Source organism: Staurois parvus, unplaced genomic scaffold (assembly GCF_062004578.1).
Source record: "Staurois parvus isolate SC_StPar_1 unplaced genomic scaffold, SC_StPar_1.0 ptg000447l, whole genome shotgun sequence".
In the NCBI taxonomy this organism is placed as follows: Eukaryota; Metazoa; Chordata; class Amphibia; order Anura; family Ranidae; genus Staurois; species Staurois parvus.
In genome coordinates this window covers 575,001-599,000 of record NW_028318243.1, presented here as the reverse complement: position 1 = coordinate 599,000, position 24,000 = coordinate 575,001, and the positions used below count along the sequence as shown (strand labels likewise).

Genomic DNA, 24,000 nt, shown 5'->3' with positions numbered 1-24,000 from the left:
CACCAAGTGCAGAGGTTGTTGACTTCCTTATCACACATGTAGCACAACTCTCCTATTGTCTATCTTTTATTTCAGTCTTCCCCAAAGTTTTGCTCAGGACGTTGAAGAACCCGGTTTACTTTTTGGTGGTCATGGCTCAAGCGAACCTTTCTGTCATGGTTTGCGGACTGGCAACCTTCATGGCCAAGTTCCTGGAGAGGCAGTTCACCATCACGGCATCCATAGCCAACCTGATGATTGGTGAGTACCAGAGCTGTAGAAGTTGGGAGAGAGGGAAGAAAAGGGATAGTAAAAGAGAGAGAGAGGGATAACAAGATAGATTGTTGGACAGATGCTTAACCTAAAATGACTGGTAAGAGTGGTTTGACAAAATATTTGACAGTGTCATTACTCCAATCTTCTTTTATGTCAGTGAAGTTTGGAGCCCTGTCACCTACCAGAGACCAACATAAATGGGACCCCAGCCCAGCAGAAATATTCCCTTTGGAATTTTGCAAGAACCTTTTCCAAGTCCATTGGAAAAACTCTAACAGTGCTTGTCGTGCTGAGCTGGGCAGCTTGCAGGTCATCTACTAAACAGCAGCACCAGCCCATTCCTTCATAAAGCTTAACTGATCAACAAGGATCAATCAAAGCCATGCGGCATGCCACAACTCATCAGCAGGTTGTCACCTCAAAACTCAATCATCAATGCAGCCTGACAAAACATTGAAGTAAAGCCATAATAAATGATTCCAAATAATTAATAAATTATGTGGATAATTGGAGACTCAAACTTATCAGTTAGTGAAGAGAGCCTACAGACCTGGAGATGCTACAAGACCCCAAAGACAGACCCACAGCCTTCAAATCGAATCAGGGTGCTACAGGCGGATCTACAAACCCAAAGAGAGAAGACTGGGCCCTTGGTGTGACCGGGGGCCCTAGAAGATTAGGTCTACTTCCTGCTATGGGGGCCTAGGTACTTAGCAGTGAGTACATTCCAATTCAGCAGAGACACTCTTATTCAGAGGCTCATCCCAGACTTCACTTCTATAGAAGAGAAAATTAAACTCCCAATTCTATTGGGAATTAAGGAGCTGACAGAGAAAATAGCTGCACAAAATATGACAACATGTCCCAGACTGGATGGACATAATAAGAAACTGAGGCCTTATAAATTTCCTATTTGGACTCTTGGACTTAAACCCCTCTCCATCTTTATATTATACCTTACCCCTGATTATCTCCCTGGACTATTCCCTTATATTATTCTTTACCTCTGATAATGACCTAAGAACCCCCCCCCCCAAAATAACTCAATTGTTTTGGCAACTAAACGTGGAAGCAAGAGATAATTTAGGAAATAGCAATCACAGGGCAATTACTTTCGCTGTAAATTATAGGAAAAGCAGAAACTAGGGTAGGGCATGTACATTGAATTTCCAACTTTACCAAATTGTGCTGCACACTTCATGGCATTAAATAGGAAGATATTCTTGAAACAAAAACATGGAGAAAAAAATGAGAGTGCTATAAGAACATTTTAATTAATGACATAAGCCAGTGTATTCCAATGGGCAATAAACATAAAAGGTTAACTAAGGTTAACCCTGGGTGGCTAAATGTGAGCATAAAAAAGCATATTTAAGAGAAAAAAACCTGTCCTTTAAAAAATGTAAGGATGAAGGGACATTGTCAGCATTCCAACAAAGAATGTAATAAGAAATGTAAGAGCTCAATCAGGGCAGCGAAAATAGACCATGAGAGACACATTGCTGAGGAAAGTAAAAAGAATCCCCACATTTTTAAAAAATATATAAATAGTAAAAAAGTAAAGTCAGATCATATTGGCCCCAAAAAGGATAGTCAAGGAAAGTCAGTTACAAGCAACAGGGAGAAGGCAAATTTATTAAATATGTTTTTTTATCCTCAGTATTCACTATGGAAAAGGGAGGGCAGGGGCGGTGTCAGGCACCGCCCGGAGGAATCTCTAGTGATCCACAGAACGGGATTCCCCAGGACGCGGAGTCTGAGTCCCAGTCTGCCTTTTCACCAGAGCCCCTAATGGTGGGGATGGACTTGGTGCAAGACTGAAACCAGGTCGCGACCCCTGAGTGCACCCAACTGTGGTAGAGAGGTTCCGCCGAGGGTACGTGCCGGGGGTGAGCCTGATGTGAAGAGGCTGACAAGTCCAGGTCCCGAGTGGGATGGATGGATGACAGTCAGGAATGAGCGTAGTCAGACTAGCCGGGTCGGTCACGGTGGAGGCAGGTAGGTACCAAGCAGTAGACAGAGAGCAGCCGGGTCATGAGCCAAGGTTCAGCAATGGGAGGTCCAATAGTAATATAGCAACAGGCAGGAGAGTAGTCAGGGACGAGCCGGGAGTCAGAGCAGGAGAAGGTCAACACAATCAGGACAAGCAGGATCGACTACAGGAACTAGACCTTGCGGCAAGCTGGTCACCGCCTGGCCAGTTTAAATAGTGCGCCCAGCACCGTCACTGGCGCCAGGCGCGCGCCCGCCTGCGTGCGCATGCGTGTCCGCAATTGCCGCCGCCCAGGTCCTAGTGCCTGCACATTAGTGCACCTAGGCAATCTGCGCATGCACAGACCTGTGCGCCGCCGCGAGACCCGCAGTCCCTGACAGGGGCAGACTGACCATATGGAAACTCGGGCACTGGGGCCAAGGGTCAGTAAGAGGCCCCATGAGATGCCCCTGGTACCTTTTTCATAGGCTTTTTTGAGTTTGGGCACGGACACAGGGGCCCCATGATCCCCTATTGCCCGGGGGCCCCATGAGTTGTCAGTCCACCCCTGAGGAAGGGTATAATAGGCAAGACGATAGAATTAGCAACACAGCAAGGAGTGTACCCTTGTGGCTAACAGAGGCCAGTGTTCTTGACATAAAAAACTTAATGTGAACAAATCTCCAGGGCCAGATGGACTACACCCGAGAGCCCACAAAGAACTTAGCCAGGTCATTGCTAAACCCCTTTACCTAATCTTTAAGGGCAGTTTACCGACAGGAATGGTACTAGCGGACAGATGGAAAGATAACGTGGTGCCAATATTCAAAAAAAGGACTGAGATTCATACCAGGAAACTATAGGCCAGTTAGCCTTACATGAATAGTATGTAAACTATCGGAGGGGATGATAAGATGACTTTGCTGATGAAAGTAATATCATTAGTAGTAACCAGCATGGCTTTATAAAAAGATCATTCTTGCCAGACCAACCCGTTAACATTCTATAAGGAGGTGAGCTGTAATTTGGATAAAGGAAGGTCTAAGGATGTAGTGTATATAGACTTCCCCAATGTATCCTATAAATGCCTAATTTACAAATTGAGGTCTGTTGCCATCAATGATGGTATATATACCTGGATAGAAAATTGGTTACAAGGACACGTCCAAAGGTTGGGGATAAATATTATAGCTTCTGAATGGTCTGGAGTTGTGAGTGATGTGTCTAGGGCTCTGTGGGACCAATTCTGTTTAACTTGTTCACAAACAATATAGTGGTTGGTATAATTAGTTCAATCTTGGTATTTGCTGGTGATACGAAGCTAAGCAGGGCAATAACTTCACAACAGAATATTGAAACTTTGCAGGAAGACCTCAATAAAATATGGGGGTGGGAAACTAAATGGCCAATGAGGTTCAATATAGGGGAATATGATGCACTTGGGGACTAAAAATATGAATGCAGGCTACATGCCAGGGGGAGAATCTCTGGGGGAATCCAGGATGGAAAAGGACCTGGGGTTCCTAGTTGATGACAGACTCAGCAATATCAAGCCAAACCATCCCATATGGAAAATAAATATATTTTCAACATATTGATAAAAAAAAATTATACATGCAACATATATTTACAATCAGGGGCGGACTGACAACTCATGGGGCCCCCGGGCAATAGGGGATCATGGGGCCCCTGTGTCCTTGCCAAAACTCAAAATAACCTATGAAAAAGGTACCAGGGGCATCTCATGGGGCCCCCTACTGTCCCCGGGCCCTCGGGCAGTGCCCGAGTTTCCACATGGTCAGTCCGCCCCTGTTTACAATATATTGGCCTACACAAGTATATTTTAACATGTATTCCAAAAATGTAAATTAAAATATATTTTCCAAAGGCATATTTTTCAAAATATATTTTCCAGATATTTTTGAACATCTAAAAAAATGCATTTAAACATAGATTTTTGAATATACTTGTAAATGCATTCCAAATTACACTTTGATATATATATATATATATATATATATATATATATATATATATATATATATATATATATATATATATATTGCAGCGTGTGTTCTGAATATATTTTTAATAATATATTCACAGATATATTGAAATATATTTTTGAAATATTTTGAATACGGCCAAAATTGTAGTATTTGAAATATATGTCAATATATTTGAGAAGAATATATTAAGAATGTATTTTTAAAATATATTTAAAATATATTTTTCTTCCATGTGGGATGCAAGGCCAGCAGAATATTAGCACACATTAAAAAGGGGATTTACTCAAGAGATAAATCTATATTTCTACCATTTTACAATCTCTTGTCTGGCCACATCTGGAGCATTCCATCCAGTTCTGGTCACCAGTCCTCAGGAAAGTTGTGCTGAAATTGGAGAGAGTCCAGAGAAGGGCAACTAAACTAATAAAGGGGGCTGGAGGACCTCAGTTTTGAGGAACGGCTTCTCACGGTAAGCTTGTTTTCCCTGGAAAAGAGACACTTAAGAGGAGATATGATCGCAATACATAAATATTGTGAATCTAGCGTAGGGAGAAAACTGCTCAGTCTAAGGTCGCTCAAGAGGACACGTGGTCATTCAATGAACTTGAACGTGAAGCGGTTTAACAAACATCATATAAAGTGACAGTGAATTTACAAATTTATCCTAATATACAATAGCTGTGAGATATAATATCTCTATATACCTTTATCCCAAAAATAAAAATTATTTTTTATATATATCCAGTCCACTACAAAATAAAGTCCACTCAAATTTATGTACAATCCACCAACTAAAAGTCCAAAAATTTCTTCCAACGATGTCCCAAAATATATCCACCTCAAAAAAAAAGGAAAATCACATAGTGCATTACCCTTTATACATCACAATTTACATATAATTTGTACAGTGAATATCCGTGAAAAATAGTGAAAAAAGTGAATCAAACATGAATCAGTGAAAAATGAATGTATATAACACTCAACAGTGCCACATCAACACCGCAGCAAAGTTTGAGTGCGCACTTCTATTTATAGTAAGGGTACCCTTACCAACTATCCCAAAATAATATGCTTCAAAATGCTTCAGGAATTTTCCAGACTAGTCCTCTCATAGTTTTTACTTCAGACCTCTCTTGTTACCACGGTGCTCTCTGATCTCCTCAGACACTCTGTTTGCATTCATCTCCAAGAGAACACACAGGACATAGTATAATACCGCCAGATAGATATATCAAATATACTTTAATGTAAACTGCTCACATGATATAAGATTCAAAATCGCTTAATAGGTAATAGAAGGAGTCTCACAACCATCCAGGGAAACGTCCAAGTGTAACTCCACGATTTTCCCTTCTCCAAGATGGCCGCCAGTAAACTTCCGGTTCCGGTAAAACGTCTTGACGTCACTACCCTTGACGCGTTTCGTCATCGACTTAATCATAAGGGGACTGGATATATATAAAAAATAATTTTTATTTTTGGGATAAAGGTATATAGAGATATTATATCTCACAGCTATTGTATATTAGGATAAATTTGTAAATTCACTGTCACTTTATATGATTTTGCACACCCTTAGGGGAGGGTGTTGATGGTGTTATAGGGTATTTATTTTATTTTAGAGGTGGTTACTTTCTAATGGTTTAACAAACATGGAAGAAAAATATATTTTAAATATATTTTTAAAATACATTCTTAATATATTCTTCCCAAATATATTGACATATATTTAAAATACTACAATTTTGGCCGTATTCAATATATTTAAACAATTTTTGAGAACATATTACTAAAAATATATTCAGAACACACGCTGCAATATATATCAAAGTGTCATTTGGAATGCATTTACAAGTATATTTAAAAATCTATGTTTAAATGCATTTTTTTTTAGATGTTCAAAATATCTGGAAAATATATTTTGAAAAATATATTTTTAAATATATGCCTTTGGAAAATATATTTTAATTTACATTTTTGGAATACATATTAAAATATATTCGTGTAGGCCAATATATTGTAAATGTATGTATATATTTTTTTTCTAAATATATTGAAAATATATTTGTCTTCCAAATGGGAACCTTCAACTGTGTAAGGGTTCTTTACTGTTAGAATGGTAAGGATGTGAAACTCCCTTCCACAATCGGTGGTGTCAGTGGGACGTGTTGAAAATTTTGAAAAACGTTTAAATAGGCATCTTAACGTAACCAACATACAGGGATATGGGAAGTGTTGGAGACATAACTGCATACACACACCCACACAGGTTGAACTGGTTTCTTTATTCAACCTTAACAACTATGTAGTCCTGCCAATGAAACTTATTTAAATTGAATTTATATAGCGCCATCACACAGCGCTTTACATACATACAGTATGTTGAACATTCACATCAGTCTCTAACCCTCAAGGTCCCTAACTCACATATACTAGGGCCAATTTAGACAGGGGCCAAATAACCTACTAGCCTGTCTTTGGAATGTGGGGGGAAACAGAAGTACCCGGAGGAAACCCACACAGGCACAGGGAGAACATGCAAGCTCCAGGCTGGTGGTGCTGTGGTTAGGATTCAAACCTTTGACTCTAGTGCTGCCAGGTGGAAGTGCTAACCACTTGGCCACTGTGCTAACCCCAGAGAGATGTGCTGTCTGGATTCTGGCTTTCAGGAGTACCATAGATATGGCACTAGCATCTCCTTGTTTGCTCTTTAGAAGTAATATTCTGCTGCTATGGAATTGTGTATTGGCTCCCCACCATTTTTGCCATGGTCATGATAGGAAATAGGAAGACATAGGCATGTAAGGGCGCAGCTTCCCACATGGAAGACAAATATATTTGAAATATTCTATATTTCTAAGGACATATTTCTAAGAATATATTTTAAAAATGTTCTTCCCAAATATATTGACATATATTTGAAATTCTACAATTTTGGCCGTATTCAATATATTTCAAAATATATTTCAATATATATATATATATTGCATGTTGAAATGCGTTTTTATTACAAAATATATGAAAATATTTTTAAAAAATACATTTCAAATATACTGTATGTCTTTATAAATACAAATCTACATTTTTGGAATGCATTTACAAATATATGTAAAAATATATGTTAAAATGACTTTTTTATATGTCAAAAAAAGAAATCTGAAGAATATACTTTAAAAAAATATATTTTTAAAAACATTCTTCATATATTTTGTAAAATATAAAAAATGCATTTCAACATGCAGTGTGTGTGTGTGTATATATATATATATATTTATATATATATATATATATATACGCCCACTTGTGACATCATCCTGTGCTGTGGTTAGCCAAAGCATTGCTGTGGTCCTGTGACCTGTGGTCAGGTGCATTGCTTTGACCAATCACAATGCACTGTCAGGGTGCAGTGCATTGTGGGGCGCAGCGGGCGAATAGCCCGCTGAACACCCGTACCGTTCATGTGTTCAGCAAAGACACTCCAAAGACATGCTGGTAGGTTAATTGGATCCTGCCTAAAATTGGCCCTAGTATATGAATGTGAGTTAGGGACCTTAGATTGTACGCCCCTTGAGGGTTAGGGACTGATGTGAATGTACAATATAACGTATTTGCCGGCGTATAAGACGACTTTTTGACCCTTGAAAATCTTCTCAAAAGTCGGGGGTCGTCTTATTTGCCGGTATACGGCATACTGACACTTTTTAGGGGGGTGGCGCGGTGCCGCCGCCACCCCCCCCTTCCAATGGAAGGGACACTAAGTACAGGGGTGGGCAGGGGCTGCTGTCTCTTACCTGGCTCCGGTGCCACGACGATCCGGTCCAGGAAGCGCGGCTGCTCCTTCAGTTCGGCCACTGGATGTTCGCGCGGCTGCTCGGCTCCGCCTCCTCACCGGCGAGGGGGCGGAGCCGAGCAGCCCCGTGAAAATCGAGTGCAGGAGCAGCAGGTAAGTGTGCCGTGTAGAGGTGCTGCTGCAACCACATATGCTGGCTGCAGCAGCACCATACTAGAACAGGGTCAGCAAGTGTCATTGGTGTCAGTGGGAGGAATAGTGCTCCATCACTGATACCAATGATGGAGCACTATTCCTCCCACTGACACCAATGATGGGGCACTATTCCTCCCCACTGACACCAATGATGGGGCACTATTCCTCCCCACTGATACCAATGATGGAGCACTATTCCTCCCACTGACACCAATGATGGGGCACTATTCCTCCCCACTGACACCAATGATGGGGCACTATTCCTCCCCACTGATACCAATGATGGAGCACTATTCCTCCCACTGACACCAATGATGGGGGACTATTCCTCCCCCCACTGACACCAACGATGGGGCACTATTCCCCCCCCCCCCACTGACACCAATGATGGGGCACTATTCCACCCCCCACTGACACCAATGATGGGGCACTATTCCACCCCCCACTGACACCAATGATGGGGCACTATTCCACCCCCCACTGACACCAATGATGGGGCACTATTCCCCCCACTGACACCAATGATGGGACACTATTCCTCCCACTGACACCAATGATGGGGCACTATTCCCTCCATTGATACTAATGATGGGGCACTATTCCTGCCACTGATACCAATGATGGGGCACTATTCCTCCCACTGACACCAATGATGGGGCACTATTCCCCCCAGTGATACTAATGATGGGGCACTATTCCTCCCACTGATACCAATGATGGGGCACTATTCCTCCCACTGATACCGATGATGGGGCACTATTCCTCCCACTGACACCGATGATGGGGCACTATTCCTCCCACTGATACCAACGATGGGACACTATTCCTCCCACTGACACCAATGATGGGGCACTATTCCTCCCACTGACACCAATGATGGGGCACTATTCCTCCCACTGATACCAATGATGGGGCACTATTCCTGCCACTGATACCAATGATGGGGCACCTATTCCCCCCACTGATACTAATGATGGGGCACTATTCCTCCCACTGATACCAATGATGGGGCACTATTCCTCCCACTGATACCAATGATGGGGCACCTAATCCCCCCACTGATACTAATGATGGGGCACTATTCCTGCCACTAATACCAATGATGGGGCACTATTCCTCCCACTGATACCAATGATGGGGCACCTAATCCCCCCACTGATACTAATTATGGGGCACTATTCCTCCCACTGACACCAATGATTGGGCACTATTCCTCCCACTGACACCGATGATGGGGCACTATTGCTCCCACTGGTGTGCATTGGAAGAGGGGTAGTCTTATACGGCGAGTATAGCCCAAACACTACATTTTAGCAGGAAAAGTAGGGGGTCGTCTTATACGCCGGCAAATACGGTATATGTAAAGTGCTGTGTAAATTGATGGCGCTATATAAGTACCTGAAATAAATAAAATAAAAAAGACACGAATGGCCCATGTTGGAGTCGAACTTAGGTTCAACTCTAACATGTAGCCCAACTCTACTTCCCAGGCTCCAAGCTCCCATCAGTGGACCTGGGACCTGCATGGTGGGTGCCACCGGTAGAAGGGAGGGAGATCAGTGAACACCTATTCACTGATCTCCCATTCCTGTTAATGAGCCGGAAGCAATGTGTAAAACGTCCCTTCGGGGTCCTGGTGTCACTGTCCTAAGACAAAATTGGATGATGTTATCTGGAGACAAAGCCATCTCCTGCAAACTTTGGCCAGTCTGTGAAGAAGAGGTATCCAACCAGTGAGGTTGCCCGCAAGTCGTGCCACACGGAACATCACTTCCTCCCAGCTCCCCAGTCAGTCTTCACATGGAGCTAACGTTGGCAGGGATTAGCTCCACGTGGAGTTTTATTTTGAAGTTTTCTTTTTTTGGGGGGGAGGTGGATGCAAGTAGCTGGTCTTGCCTAGGGCGCAAAATAGTCTAGCACCAGCATGCATACAACAGCCACTTAGGTGCTCTTCACGTGCTCACCTCTAGATGGTTGTATATTCTTCTCCTCTTCTTCTCTCACCGTAGGTTCCGTGAACATCCCCGGAGCGATGATCGGTATAGTCCTGGGTGGAGTGATCATGAAGAGGTTCCAGTTATCACCTAAGCAGTGTGGAGCCATGTGCGTCATGGGCATGTCCTGCTGCATCCTCGTCGCTCTCCCACTGCTCTTCCTCGGGTGTTCCACGCAGCACTTCGCCAGTCCAAGCGCCGACCCAAAACTCAGGTAACCAATCAGACGGAGGCTTTGGACTTCACCGTATTCATCTGTTTTGTCAAAAGGTTAAATTGTACCAACAGCAAACATTTTTTTGTTTTAGAAAGAGTAGGGAAGGGTTAATACCCCTGTTGGGTTATTTTGTAATCCCACTGAGAGAGATTGGGGGCCATGATTTTTTTTTTGCCATGACTTGTAGGATACCTCCTTGGCAGCCTAAAGGATAATATTCCTAAGTCTCGGTTCACACTACTACGACCTGCAGTGCGACTTCCTGGTGACTTGAGGACTACTTTGTAGCGACTTTGAGGCTTGTTAATACTTGTTGTATGTTATATGCATTCTGATGCATTATTATTGGTTTTTCATGTTTTTTAAGCACATTAGGTAGCAGTGCTGGGATGAGAACAGACTCTATAGTTTTATAGGCAAGATGGACACCTGGGGTTTTGTGTGTTGCAATGCATGCGATAAAATGCACCAGTCTAAATGGGCCTTCTGGGGAAGATTCAGAGTGCCTGGATAGCTGCATTGGATGGTAGGTGATACATTGGGGGTTTGATAGACCCCCAATGTCTCCTTAAAGAGGACATGTCACTTGCCTGTGCTATCACAATAATCAGCAATAAAAGTAATAAAAACTCTAAATAAAAAGTGTAAAAAAACATATAAAATATTTTTTTTTAATTTTACATTTTAAAGCATCCCCTATGTACACCCCATATATGAAGCTGAGTGAGCACATGTATGTAAATATCAGTTGCACCACACATGTGAGGAATCGCCACAAATGTCAGAGTGAGAGCAGTAATCCAAGGGCCAGAATTCATAATTAAAGTGATATTAAATGTTTTTGTTTTTTTTTTAAATACCAAACACATCATATAATCCTAGGACCAGAATTCATAGTTAAAGTGATATTAAATGTTTTTTTTTTCTCCTTTTAAATACCAAACACATCATATAATCCTAGTGTCAGAATTCATAGTTAAAGTGATATTAAATACTTTTTTTTTTAAATACCAAACACATCATCTAATCCTAGGGCCAGAATTCATAGTTAATGTGATATTAAATACTTTTTTTTTTAAATACCAAACACATCATCTAATCCTAGGGCCAGAATTCATAGTTAAAGTGATATTAAAAGTTTTTTTTTTCTTAAATACCAAATACAACATCATTACTCTGTTTTGCACAGAGCAGCCCAGATCCTCCTCTTCTCAAGTCCCACGCCAACACGCCTCCTGTCGGGTGCCCCCACAAGCAGCTTGCAATGGGGGCGCCCGCTGCTCCGTGTGTCCAATCACACACGGATACCGCGGCTTGGCCTGGCCCCCTCGCTCTTCTCATTGGCTCACTGGCTGTGACTGAAAGAAGCAGGAGCCAATAAGGAGAGGGAGTCCTGGGATTTCCGAGACTTCAGTGTACATCGCTGGATGGAGAGGGGGCTTAGGTGAGTATTAGGGGGGGATGCATAGAATGCATGAAGGTAAAAAAAAAACCTTGAGCCTTGTGCAGTTTTAAGACTTGACATGTTTGGTATCTCTTTACTTGACGTAACCTAATCTTTTATCATTTACCAAAAAAGTGGGTATATTATTGTGTTTACGAATAAAATTCCTTTTTTTTTGTATTTATTTCCTTGAAATTATGTGCTTAATAACTGTGCAAATATTGTGCAATGCAAAAAAATTGCAACTACTGCCATTTTATTCTCCAGGGCTTCTGTTTTCAGAAATTATACCATATACTTTTTAGGTGGTTTGCAGTCATTTCTAGCAAAGAATGCAGATTTTAACATGTACAAAAATTTTTTTAAAAAAATGCCCCGTTCGGCAAGTGGTTAATTCATTTTTCTACTGGGGCGAATCATGCTTGAAAATGGGCAATGTGATAAATAGAGGGAATGGGAAAAATCAAGTCATGGGCAAAAAAAAATGGGCAAATACGGGGCAAATGATGAGTGGATTTCTTGTTGAATTATTGATTAACCTCTTCACGCCGGCTGAACACAAATGTGCGGCCTCCCGACACCTAGGCCTAGACGCCGAGCAGCTGCACATTTGCGCTCTATTAAAAAAAAAACATGTGCTGAGAGCGCGCGTCCTGCATGCTCCCAGCACACATGTCCGGTACTCACGGAAAGGTCCCAATCTCCTCTTTCGATCGGGACCTCTCCCGATCATGTGACCGCCGTGACGGCGTGTCACGGCGGTCACATGACCATAAGCCCCACCTCCCAGCTTCTGAAACTCTTAAAGGGCTGGGAGGCACCTGCGCCAAGGGGTTAATATACCCCTAAGTGTGGTGGTTGTTGAACTGTCAACTGCCTGACCTCAACCTTATAAAACAGGGTCAGGCAGCAAAACCTATACTGTAGGTGGGAGGAAGATGAAAGCCTTCGGGCTTCTGGTATTATGCCCAATTATGTATACTCAAGAGCTTGGAGACAGCTCGTGTTATCAGCATAAGACCAAGTAACTGCCAGAACTCAAGGGTCAGGATCTGCCCTCTGAAAAGATAAACAGAAATCCTTCCAATTAGTATTTAGGAATGAATATTTCCATATTTCCGTAAGCCCAATCCTGATTGGTTCACAGGAGCTCCACAAGTTTTGAGCAGACATAAAACTTATTTATACAAACCCGATATGAAGCTTGGCCTCTTGCTGATTGAAGGATGATCGGGGTTTTTTGGGGGGGGGTTTTTGGGTGGAGTTCACCTTTTAGATGCTTGGCTAGGGACAGTTGATTGGCTCCCGGATCTTTCACGAGTTCTCCTTTATGTCATAGTGGCGGAATATGGCACAATGTAAGTGAATGCAGCAGCCGTTGTGGATGTTCCAGCACAGCTTTCAACCCCATCTGCGGCTCTGATGGCATCGAGTACATCTCACCCTGCTACGCCGGCTGTGAGGGTGTCCATTTTCATTACGAGGACAATAAAGTTATGGTAAGCACACAATGTGTTTAGATTGGATTGCATCATGGATTTGGGTCTGTTTGTTGTCAGAATTGAAGAATTTAGGGAAACTATGCAGCTACCAAGAGATTTGTAACTCTGTTCAGTCAACCCTGTGATCCAGATATCCATGCCAGACAGCACAGCCAGGTCCCTGACCTCCTCTACAGGTAACAAGTACAGCTTGGTCAAGGACACCCCCCCCCCCCAGCCTGCTGATTGGTGAATGAAGTTGTATAAATTTTCTGTTTATGGACCCCATGTGTTGAGCAATGGCAGAGGTGGAATCTCCCCAGTGGGGACACACACAATTATGTCCCCACAGTCCCAAAAAAACTGCCTTTAGAGACGCTTGTGTAAATTAATTCCTTACACTGTTTGTGTATAGGACAATGTCACTAGCGTTAATGCTTGACGACTGATGAAATAAATGAATACAAGGTTATAAAACCTTGCTTTATTCCAGGCTAGGGGTAACCTGAGCAGGAGAGGCTTTGTTTGGGGGCGCTCTTGCATCTTCTTATACATCTCCATAGTCAGATCTGTCAGTAGGCGATTTTGAAATATATTAGCCAAAAAAAAGGATAGAAGGAGAATAGAATTGGATGCATCACTGGAGGGATCCCCAGCAGGAAGAATGAGGTCCCAATACCTCTATATAGATCTTTATATCACTATAGGGGTCACCAGCAGGAGGAAGGAGGTCCTGATTCCTCTATATAGATCTTTATATCACTATAGGGGTCATCAGCAGGAGGAAGGAGGTCCTGATTCCTCTATATAGACCTTTATATCGCTAGAGGGGTCACCAGCAGGAGGCAGGAGGTCCTGATTCCTCTATATAGATCGTAATATCACTAGAGGGGTAACAGGAGGAAGGAGGTCCCGATTCCTCTATATAGATCTTTATATCACTATAGGGGTCACCAGCAGGAGGAAGGAGGTCCTGATTCCTCTATATAGATCTTTATATCACTAGATGGGTCCCAGCAGGAGGAAGGAGGTCCTGATTCCTCTATATAGATCTTTATATCACCAGAGGGGTCATCAGCAGGAGGAAGGAGGTCCTGATTCTTCTATATAGATCTTTATATCACTAGAGGGGTCACCAGCAGGAGGAAGGAGGTCCCGATTCCTCTATATAGATCTTTATATCACTAGAGGGGTCACCGGCCAGAGAAAGGAGGTTCTGATTCCTCTATGTAGATTCTTTTATCACTAGAGGGGTCACCAGCTGGAGAAATTAGATCCTGATTCTTCCATATACTGTAGATCTTTATATCATTAGAGGGGTCACCAGCAGGAGGAATGAGACCCTGATTCTTCCATATACTGTAGATCTTTATATTGCTAGAGGGATCTCCATCAGGAGGAAGGAGGTCCTGATTCCTCTATATAGATCTTTATATCACTAGAGGGGTCACCAGCAGGAGGGAGGAGGTCTTGATTCCTCTATATAGATCTTTATATCATTAGAAGTATCAACAGCAGGAGGAAGGAGGTCCTGATTCCTCTATATAGATCTTTATATCACTAGAGGGGTCACCAGCAGGAGGGAGGAGGTCCTGATTCCTCTATATAGATCTTTATATCATTAGAGGGGTCACCACCAGAAAGAAACAGGCCCTGATTCCTCTATATAGATCTATATATCACTAGAGGGGTCACCAGCAGGAGGAATGAGATCCTGATTCTTCCATATAGATCTTTATATCACTAGAGGGGTCCCAGCAGGAGGAAGGAGGTCCTGATTCCTCCATATAGATCTTTATATCACTAGAGGGGTCACCGGCCAGAGAAAGGAGGTTCTGATTCCTCTATGTAGATTATTTTATCACTAGAGGGGTCACCAGCTGGAGAAATGAGATCCTGATTCTTCCATATACTGTAGATCTTTATATCATTAGAGGGGTCACCAGCAGGAGGAATGAGACCCTGATTCTTCCATATACTGTAGATCTTTATATTGCTAGAGGGATCCCCATCAGGAGGAAGGAGGTCCTGATTGCTCTATATAGATCTCTATATCACTAGAGGGATCTCCATCAGGAGGAAGGAGGTCCTGATTGCTCTATATAGATCTCTATATCACTAGAGGGGTCACCAGCAGGAGGAAGGAGGTCCTGATTCCTCTATATAGATCTTTATATTGCTGGAGGGATCTCCATCAGGAGGAAGGAGGTCCTGATTGCTCTATATAGATCTCTATATCACTAGAGGGGTCACCAGCAGGAGGGAGGAGGTCCTGATTCCTCTATATACTGTACACTCACCGGCCACTTTATTAGGTATGCCTGTTCAATTGCTTGGTAACACAAATTGCTAATTAGCCAACCACATGGCAGCGCCTCAATGCACTTAGGCATCTAGACGTGGTGAAGATGACTTGCTGAAGTTCAAACTGAGCATCAGAATGGGGAAGAAAGGGGACTGAAGTAAGTTTGAATGTGGCATGGTTGTTGGTGCCAAATGGGCTGGTCTGAGTATTTCAAAAACTGCTGATCTACTGGGATTTTCATGCACAGCCATCTCTAGGGTTTATAGAGAATGGTCCAAGAAAGAGAAAATATCCAGTGAGTGGCAGTTGTGTGGAAGAAAATGCCTTGTTGATGTCAGTGGTTAGTGGAGAATGGGCAGACTGGTTGCACGCGACATTCAGATGGTAGGGTCAGAATTTGGCATAAACAACATGAAAGCATGGATCCATACTGCCTCGTATCAACGGTTCAGGCTGGTGGTGGTGGTGTAATGGTGTGGGGGATATTTTCTTGGCACTAGCAAGGTGGACCTAATAAAGTGGCTGGTGAGTGTGGATCTTTATATCACTAGAGGGGATACCAGCAGGAGGAAGGAGGTCCTGATTCCTCTATATAGATCTTTATATCATTAGAAGTGTCACCAGCAGGAGGAAGGAGGTCCTGATTCCTCTATATAGATCTTTATATCACTAGAGGGGTCACCAGCAGGAGGGAGGAGGTCCTGATTCCTCTATGTTGATCTTTATATCATTAGAGGAATCACCACCAGAAAGAAAGAGGCCCTGATTCCTCTATATAGATCTATATATCACTAGAGGGGTCACCAGCAGGAGGAATGAGATCCTGATTCTTCCATATAGATCTTTATATCACTAGAGGGATCTCCAGCAGGAGGAAGGAGGTCCTGATTCCTCTATATACAGTAGATCTTTATACCACTAGAAATATCAACAGCAGGAGGAAGGAGGTCCTGATTGCTCTATATACAGTAGATCTTTATCTCACTAGAAATATCAACAGCAGGAGGAAGGAGGTCCTGATTCCTCTATATAGATCTTTATATCACTAGAGGTGTCACCGGCAGGAGGAATGAGATCATGATTCTTCCATATAGATCTTTATATTTCTAGAGGGGTCACCAGCAGGAGGAAGAAGGTCCTGATTCCTCTATATAGATCTATATATCACTAGAGGGGTCCCCAGCAGGAGGGAGCAGGGCCTGAAACCTATATATTGATCTTCATATCAATAGAGGAATCACCACCAGAAAGAAGGAGGCCCTGATTCCTCTATATAGATCTATATATCACTAGAGGGATCTCCAGCAGGAGGAATGAGATCCTGATTCTGCCTTATAGATCTTTATATCGCTAGAGGGATCTCCAGCAGGAGGAAGGAGGTCCTGATTACTCTATATAGATCTTTATATCACTAGAGGGGTCACAAGCAGGGGGAAGGAGGTCCTGATTCCTCTATATAGATCTTTATATCACTAGAGGGGTCACCAGCAGGGGGAAGGAGGTCCTGATTCCTCTATATAGATCTTTATATCACTAGAGCGGTCACTGACGGGAGGAAGGAAGTCCCGATTCTTGTATATAGATCTTTATATCACCAGAGAGGTCACCAGCAGGAGGAAGGAGGTCCCCATTCCTCTATATAGTTCTTTATATCACTAGAGGTGTCACCAGCAATAGGAAGGAGGTTTTGATTCCTCTACCTATATAGATATTTATATCAATAGAAGGACCACCAACAGGAGGAAGGAGGTCACCAGATGAATGTTTAGAAGCAGAGGTAATGTCAATTTCTCTAATCCGATTGGCTAATGATGAAGGAACCATGGCACATGGCAGAAGAAAACAAATATCTGTCACTTCCAGGAGTTTTGCAAGCCAAAGAGTCTGATGGAGGTTGCAGTGCTTAACGAAAGCAAGGTAGAGGACATACACTGTCGAACAGCTATCATGGCTCATCTCTTGCATGGAACCTGCCAGTTTGATATCTTTAGAGACCTGACAGGGTCTATTTAATATGCTTCTAATGTGATATTTGTCATGAATCATGATATCTCCTATGTAGGAAATATTCAGCCTTGTAGTTCAATATTCAGCCTTGCACATAAGTCCAGCCATGACTGGTCCTCTTTACACAACCATTAGATGAGAGGAAAGTTTTCTGATCCACAACTAACATTTTAGCTCTAAATTGTGTATTTATGATGTTTCTCTAGCTACTGGTGGAGCGATGTGTACTGTTATCATTGATCATATTTCATTATGAAGGAATAGAAAGATTTTCCATTTGTCTTCGGATTCTGCAGAGGCGGAAGTTGGTGAAGGAGAACCAATTCTATAATGTAATTTTGGTTTCCATTACTGCGGATTCTCCCCTCTCTACACGAGTCAATATAAATAATAAATAGAACTTTGCAGATAATGCTCTGGCCATTGCAGAGGGAATTCATGTGAGAAATGACGGCACAGCTGTAGGATGAGAGTTGTAAATTATAGGACTGGAAAGTCAGATCAGACTAATCTGCCTGTTGTGTGATATTATGTAAAATGACTTCCGTTTCAAGGACTACACTACCTTTCTCCCTCCAATCACAGCGCCTACACTGTCTTCTTATCCCCACATCCCAAGGCCTACACTCCTTTCCCCACCCCCATGACAAGGCCTACACTCCTTTCCCCACCCCCATGACAAGGCCTACACTCCTTTTTCTCACCCCCATGACAAGGCCTATGCTCCTTTCTCCACTCCCATAACAAGGCCTACACTCCTTTTTCTCACCCCCATGACAAGGCCTACACTCCTTTTTCTCACCCCCATGACAAGGCCTATACTCCTTTTTCTCACCCCCATGACAAGGCCTACACTCCTTTCTCCACCCTCATGACAGTCTACACTCCTTTCCCCACTCTCATGACAAGGCCTACACTCCTTTTTCTCACCCCCATGACAAGGCCTACACTCCTTTCCCCACCCCCATGACAAGGCCTACACTCCTTTCCCCACCCCCATGACAAGGCCTACACTCCTTTTTCTCACCCCCATGACAAGGCCTATGCTCCTTTCTCCACTCCCAGAACAAGGCCTACACTCCTTTTTCTCACCCCCATGACAAGGTCTACATTCCTTTTTCTCACCCCCATGACAAGGCCTACACTCCTTTTTCTCACCCCCATGACAAGGCCTACACTTCTTTTTCTTACCCCCATGACAAAGCCTACACTCCTTTCTCCACCCTCATGACAAAGCCTACACTCCTTTCCCCACTCTCATGACAAGGCCTACACTCCTTTTTCTCACCCCCATGACAAGGCCTACACTCCTTTTTCTCACCCCCATGACAAGGCCTACACTCCTTTTTCTCACCCCCATGACAAGGCCTACACTCCTTTTTCTCACCCCCATGACAAGGCCTACACTCCTTTCTCTCACCCCCATGACAAGGCCTACACTCATTTCCCCACCCTCATGACAAGGCCTAAACTCCCTTCCACTCTCCTAATTGCAAGGCCTACACTTTCATCCCCTTCCCTCATCACAAGGCCTATACTCCCTTCCTCCCATCCCAAGACCTACACTCTCTTCCCCTTCCCCCATTACAAGGCCTACACCCCCCCTCCCCATCCCAAGGCCTACACTCTCTTCCCCTTCCCCCATTACAAGGCCTACACTCCCCCTACCCATCCCAAGGCCTACACTTTCTCCCCCTTCCCTTATCACAAGGCATACACTCCCTGTCCCACTGACAAGGCCTACACTCCTTCACCCCCCCCCCCCCCATCTCAAGGCCTACACTCTCTTCCCCTTCTTCATCACAAGGCATACACCCTCTGTCCCCATAATAAGGCACATACACTCCCTACCCCAATGACAAGGCGTGCTCCCCCCCTCCACTCCAATCCGAAGGCCTACACTCTCTTTACCTTCTCCCATAACAAGGCATACACTCTCTACCGCAATGTCAAGGCCTACACTCCTTCACCCCCCCACTCCCCTATCCCAAGGCCTACACTCTCATCCCCTTCCCTCATCACAAGACATACATTCCCTGTCCCAATGACAAGGCCTACACTCCTTCATCCCCCCCCCCCCATCCCAAGGCCTACACTCTCTTCCTCTCCTTCATCACAAGGCATACACCCACTGTCCCCATAACAAGGCATATACACTACCTACCCCAATGACAAGGCGTGCACCCCCCTCCCCTCCAATCTGAAGGCCTACACTCTCTTTCCCTTCTCCCATAACAAGGCATACACTTGCATACGCAATGACAAGACCTACACTCCTTGACCCCCCACCCCTCCATCCCAAGGCCTACACTCTCATCCCCTTCCCTCATCACAAGGCATACACTCCCTACCCCAATGACAAGGCCTATGCTCCTCCCCCCTCCCAAGGCCTGCACTCTTTTCCCATTCCCCATTCCCAAAGCCTACACTCCATTGCCCTCCTCTATAACAAGGCCTACACTCCCTGCTCTTCCCCTGATTGCAAGACCTACACTCTCTACCCCCATCACAGGGCCTACACTTCTTTCCCTATCTTCCACCCTTTTCACAGCTTATACTTCCTTCTCCCATTCCAAAATCTTTATATCCTTCTTTCCTCCCCATCCTGAGAGCTACAGTGCCTTGGAAAAGTATTCATTCCCCTTGAAATTTTCCCCATGTTGTCATATCGCAGCCAAAAATGTAAATGTATTTTATTGGGATTGGATGTGATAGACCAACACAAAGTGGCACATCATTGTGAAGTGGAAGGAAAATGATAAATGGTTTTCAAAATCTTTTACAAATAAATCTGTGAAAAGTGTGGCGGTATTTGTATTCAGCCCCCCGGAGTCAATACTTTATAGGACCCCCTTTGGCTGCAATTCCAGCTGCAAGTCTTTTAGGGGATGTCTCTACTAGCTTTGCAAATCTAGAGAGGGACATTTCTGCCCATTCTTCTTTGCAGAATCGCTCAAGCTCTGTCAAATTGGATGGAGAACGTCTGTGAAAAGCAATTTTGCCACAGATTCTCCATTGGATTTAGGTCTGGAGTGGACTGTGTCTGGGCCATTCTAACACATGAACGTGCTTTGATGTAAACCATTCCATTGTAGCTCTGGCTGGATGTTTCAGGTCGTTGTCCTGCTGGAAGGGAAACCTCCGCCCCGGTCTCAAGTCTTTTGCAGACTCTAACAGGTTTTCTTCTAAGATTGCCCTGTATTTGGCTCCATCCATCTTCCCATCAACTCTGACTTGCTTCCCTGTCCCTGCTGAAGAAAAGCATCCCCAGCACATGATGCTGCCACCGCCATGTTTCACAGTGGGGATGGTGTGTTCAGTGTGATGTGCCGTGTTAGTTTTGCTTTTAGGCCAAATGGTTCCATTTTGGTCTCCTCTGACCAGAGCCCCTTCTGCCACATGTTTGCTGTGTCCCCCACATGGCTTCCCGCAAACTGCAAATGGGGCTTCCTTTGGCTTTCTTTCAACAATGACTTTCTTCTTGACACTCTTCCATAGAGGCCAGATTTGTGGAGTGCACGACTAATAGTTGTCCTGTGGACAGATTCTCCCACCTGAGCTGTGGATCTCTGCAGCTCCTCCAGAGTTACCATGGACCTCTTGGCTGCTTCTCTGATAAATGCTCTCCTTGCCTGGCCTGTCAGTTTAGGTGGACGGACATGTCTTAGTAGGTCTGCAGTTGTGTCATACTCTTTCCATTTTCGGATGATGGATTGAACAGTGCTCCGTGAGATGTTCAAAACTTGGATTATTTTTTTTATAACCTAACCCTGCTTTAAACTTCTCCAAAACTTTATCCCTGACCTGTCTGGTGTGTTCATTGGCCGTCATGATGCTGTTTGTTCACTAATGTTCTCTAACAATCCTCTGAGGGCTTCACAGAACAGTTGTGTTTATACTGAGATGAAATTACACACAGGTGGACTCTATTTACTAATCAGGTGACTTCTGAAGGCAATTGCTTCCACTAGATTTTAGTTAGGAGTATTAGAGTAAAGGGGGCTGAATACATATCCATACTTTTCAGATATTTACTTGTAAAAAAATTTGAAAACCATTTATTTTTTTCCTTCCACTTTACAATTATTTGGCACTTTGTGTTGGTCTATCACATAAAATCCTGTTTTTTGGTTGAAACATTAATATTATTATTATACAGGATTTATATGGTGCAACAGTTTGCTCAGCATTTTACAATATAAAGGGAGACAATACAGCAACAATACAGTTCAATACAAGAGGGTTAGGAACATGACATAGTGTGGAAAATTTCAAGGGGTATGAATACTTTTTCAAGCCACTGTATGGTCTTTTTTCCATCCCAAGGCCTATACCCCCCCCCCCCCTTTCCTGATTCCATGGCCTATACTCCCTTCCCCATTCCAAGACCTGTACTCTCTTTTCAAGGGCTATACTCTGTACACCTATCCCAAAGCCTGCATCCCTTACCTCCACACATTCAAAGAGCTATGTTGGCCATTATTACAAGGCCAATATTGCCATCCTATCCCACAATTCCAAGGCCATAGTCCTTTATCTTACCCCTATTGTTTGACCCATACAGCTCCAAAAAAGATATGAGTACTCAGCTCTATATAGGATGACCATATGAGTACACAACTCATATATACCCGTATATAAGGTCATAGGATAGACATGAGTACACAGCTACATATAGGATGACCATATGAGTACACCGCTCCATATAGCATGGTCAAATGAGTACACAGCTCCATATAGAATAGCTATAGGAGTACACAGCCCCATATAGGATGGTCATATGAGTACCCAGCCCCATATAGGATAGTCATATGAGTAACCAGTCCCATATAAGATGGTCATATGAGTACCCAGCCCCATATAGGATGGTCATATGAGTACCCAGCCCCATATAGGATGGTCATATGAGTACCCAGCCCCATATAGGATAGTCATATGAGTACACAGCCTCATATAAGATGGTCATATGAGTACATAGCCCCATATAGGATAGTCACAGGAGTACACAGCCCCATATAGGATGGCCTTATGAGTACACAGCCCCATATAGGATAGTCATATGATTTCACAGCCCCGTATAGGACAGTTATACGAGTACACAGCCCCATATAATATGGTCATTTGAGTACACAGCCCCATATAGGATGGCCATATGAGTACACAGCCCCATATAGGATGGCCATATGAGTACACAGCCCCATATAAGATGGCCATATGAGTACACAGCCCCATATAGGATGGCCAGATGAGTACACATCCCCATATAGGAAGGCTATAGGAGTACACAGACCCATATAGGATAGTCATAGGAGTACCCAGCCCCATATAGGATAGTCATAGGAGTACCCAGCCCCATATAGGATGGCCATAGGAGTACACAGCCCCATATAGGTTAGCCATATGAGTACACAGCCCCATATAGGATAGTCATAGGAGTACAAAGCCCCATATAGGATAGTCATAGGAGTACACATCCCCATATAGGATGGCCATATGAGTACACAGCCCCATATAAGATTATTATTATACAGTATTTATATAGCGCCAACGGTTTGCTCAGCGCTGTACATTATAATGGGAGACAGTACACGAGACAGTACAGTAACAATACAATACAATACAATACACGAGGGGTTCGAGGGACCTGCTCCTTGGAGCTTACAATCTAGGAGGGAGGGATAGTGGTACAGGAGGAAATAGCTGTGGGGGATGGAGTGGTAGGAAGAGTGGAGGAGATTGGCAATTAGCTGAAGGCAGGGTAGGCTTCCCTGAAGAGATAGGATTTCAGAGTGTGCCTAAAGGTGAGGAGAGTAGGTGATAGTCTGATGGATTGGGGTAGGGAGTTCCAGAGGATGGGGGAAGCCGTGGAGAAGTCCTGGAGACGGGCATGGGAGATGGAGACTAGGGAACTGGAGAGTAGGTCTTGTGTGGAGCGGAGAGTACGTTTTGGGTGGTACTTGGATACCAGATCGGTGATGTAGTTTGGGGCAGTGTTATGAACAGCTTTGTACGTCAATGTTAGTATTTTTAATTTTATCCATTGGGCAATCGGAAGCCAGTGGAGGGATTGGCAGAGGGGGGTGGCAGACACGGAGCAGTTAGTAAGGTGGATGAGTCTGGCTGCAGAATTCAGGATAGACTGAAGCGGGGATAGCCTGCGGTGAGGTAAGCCGATGAGGAGGGAGTTACAGTAGTCAAGTCGTGATATAATAAGGAAGATATATATTGTATATCGTGATATAATAAGATGGTCATAGGAGTACACAGCCCCATATAGGATGGCCATATGAGTACACAGCCCCATATAGGATAGTCATATGATTTCACGGCC

General features: G+C 43.6%; 1 protein-coding gene across 4 annotated transcripts in view; it reads left to right on the top strand.

Annotated features, from left to right (window-relative positions):
• The window catches only part of SLCO2B1 (solute carrier organic anion transporter family member 2B1), a 179,851-nt gene that overhangs the window by 143,469 nt on the left and 12,382 nt on the right, over window positions 1-24,000 (top strand). For all 4 annotated transcript variants that reach the window (XM_089688150.1, XM_089688148.1, XM_089688147.1 and 1 more), the window contains exons 9-11: window positions 76-240; window positions 10,231-10,429; window positions 13,216-13,375. In XM_089688150.1, the coding sequence (XP_089544276.1) occupies window positions 76-240; window positions 10,231-10,429; window positions 13,216-13,375 (524 nt within the window). The remainder of the gene's footprint in view (window positions 1-75; window positions 241-10,230; window positions 10,430-13,215; window positions 13,376-24,000) is intronic.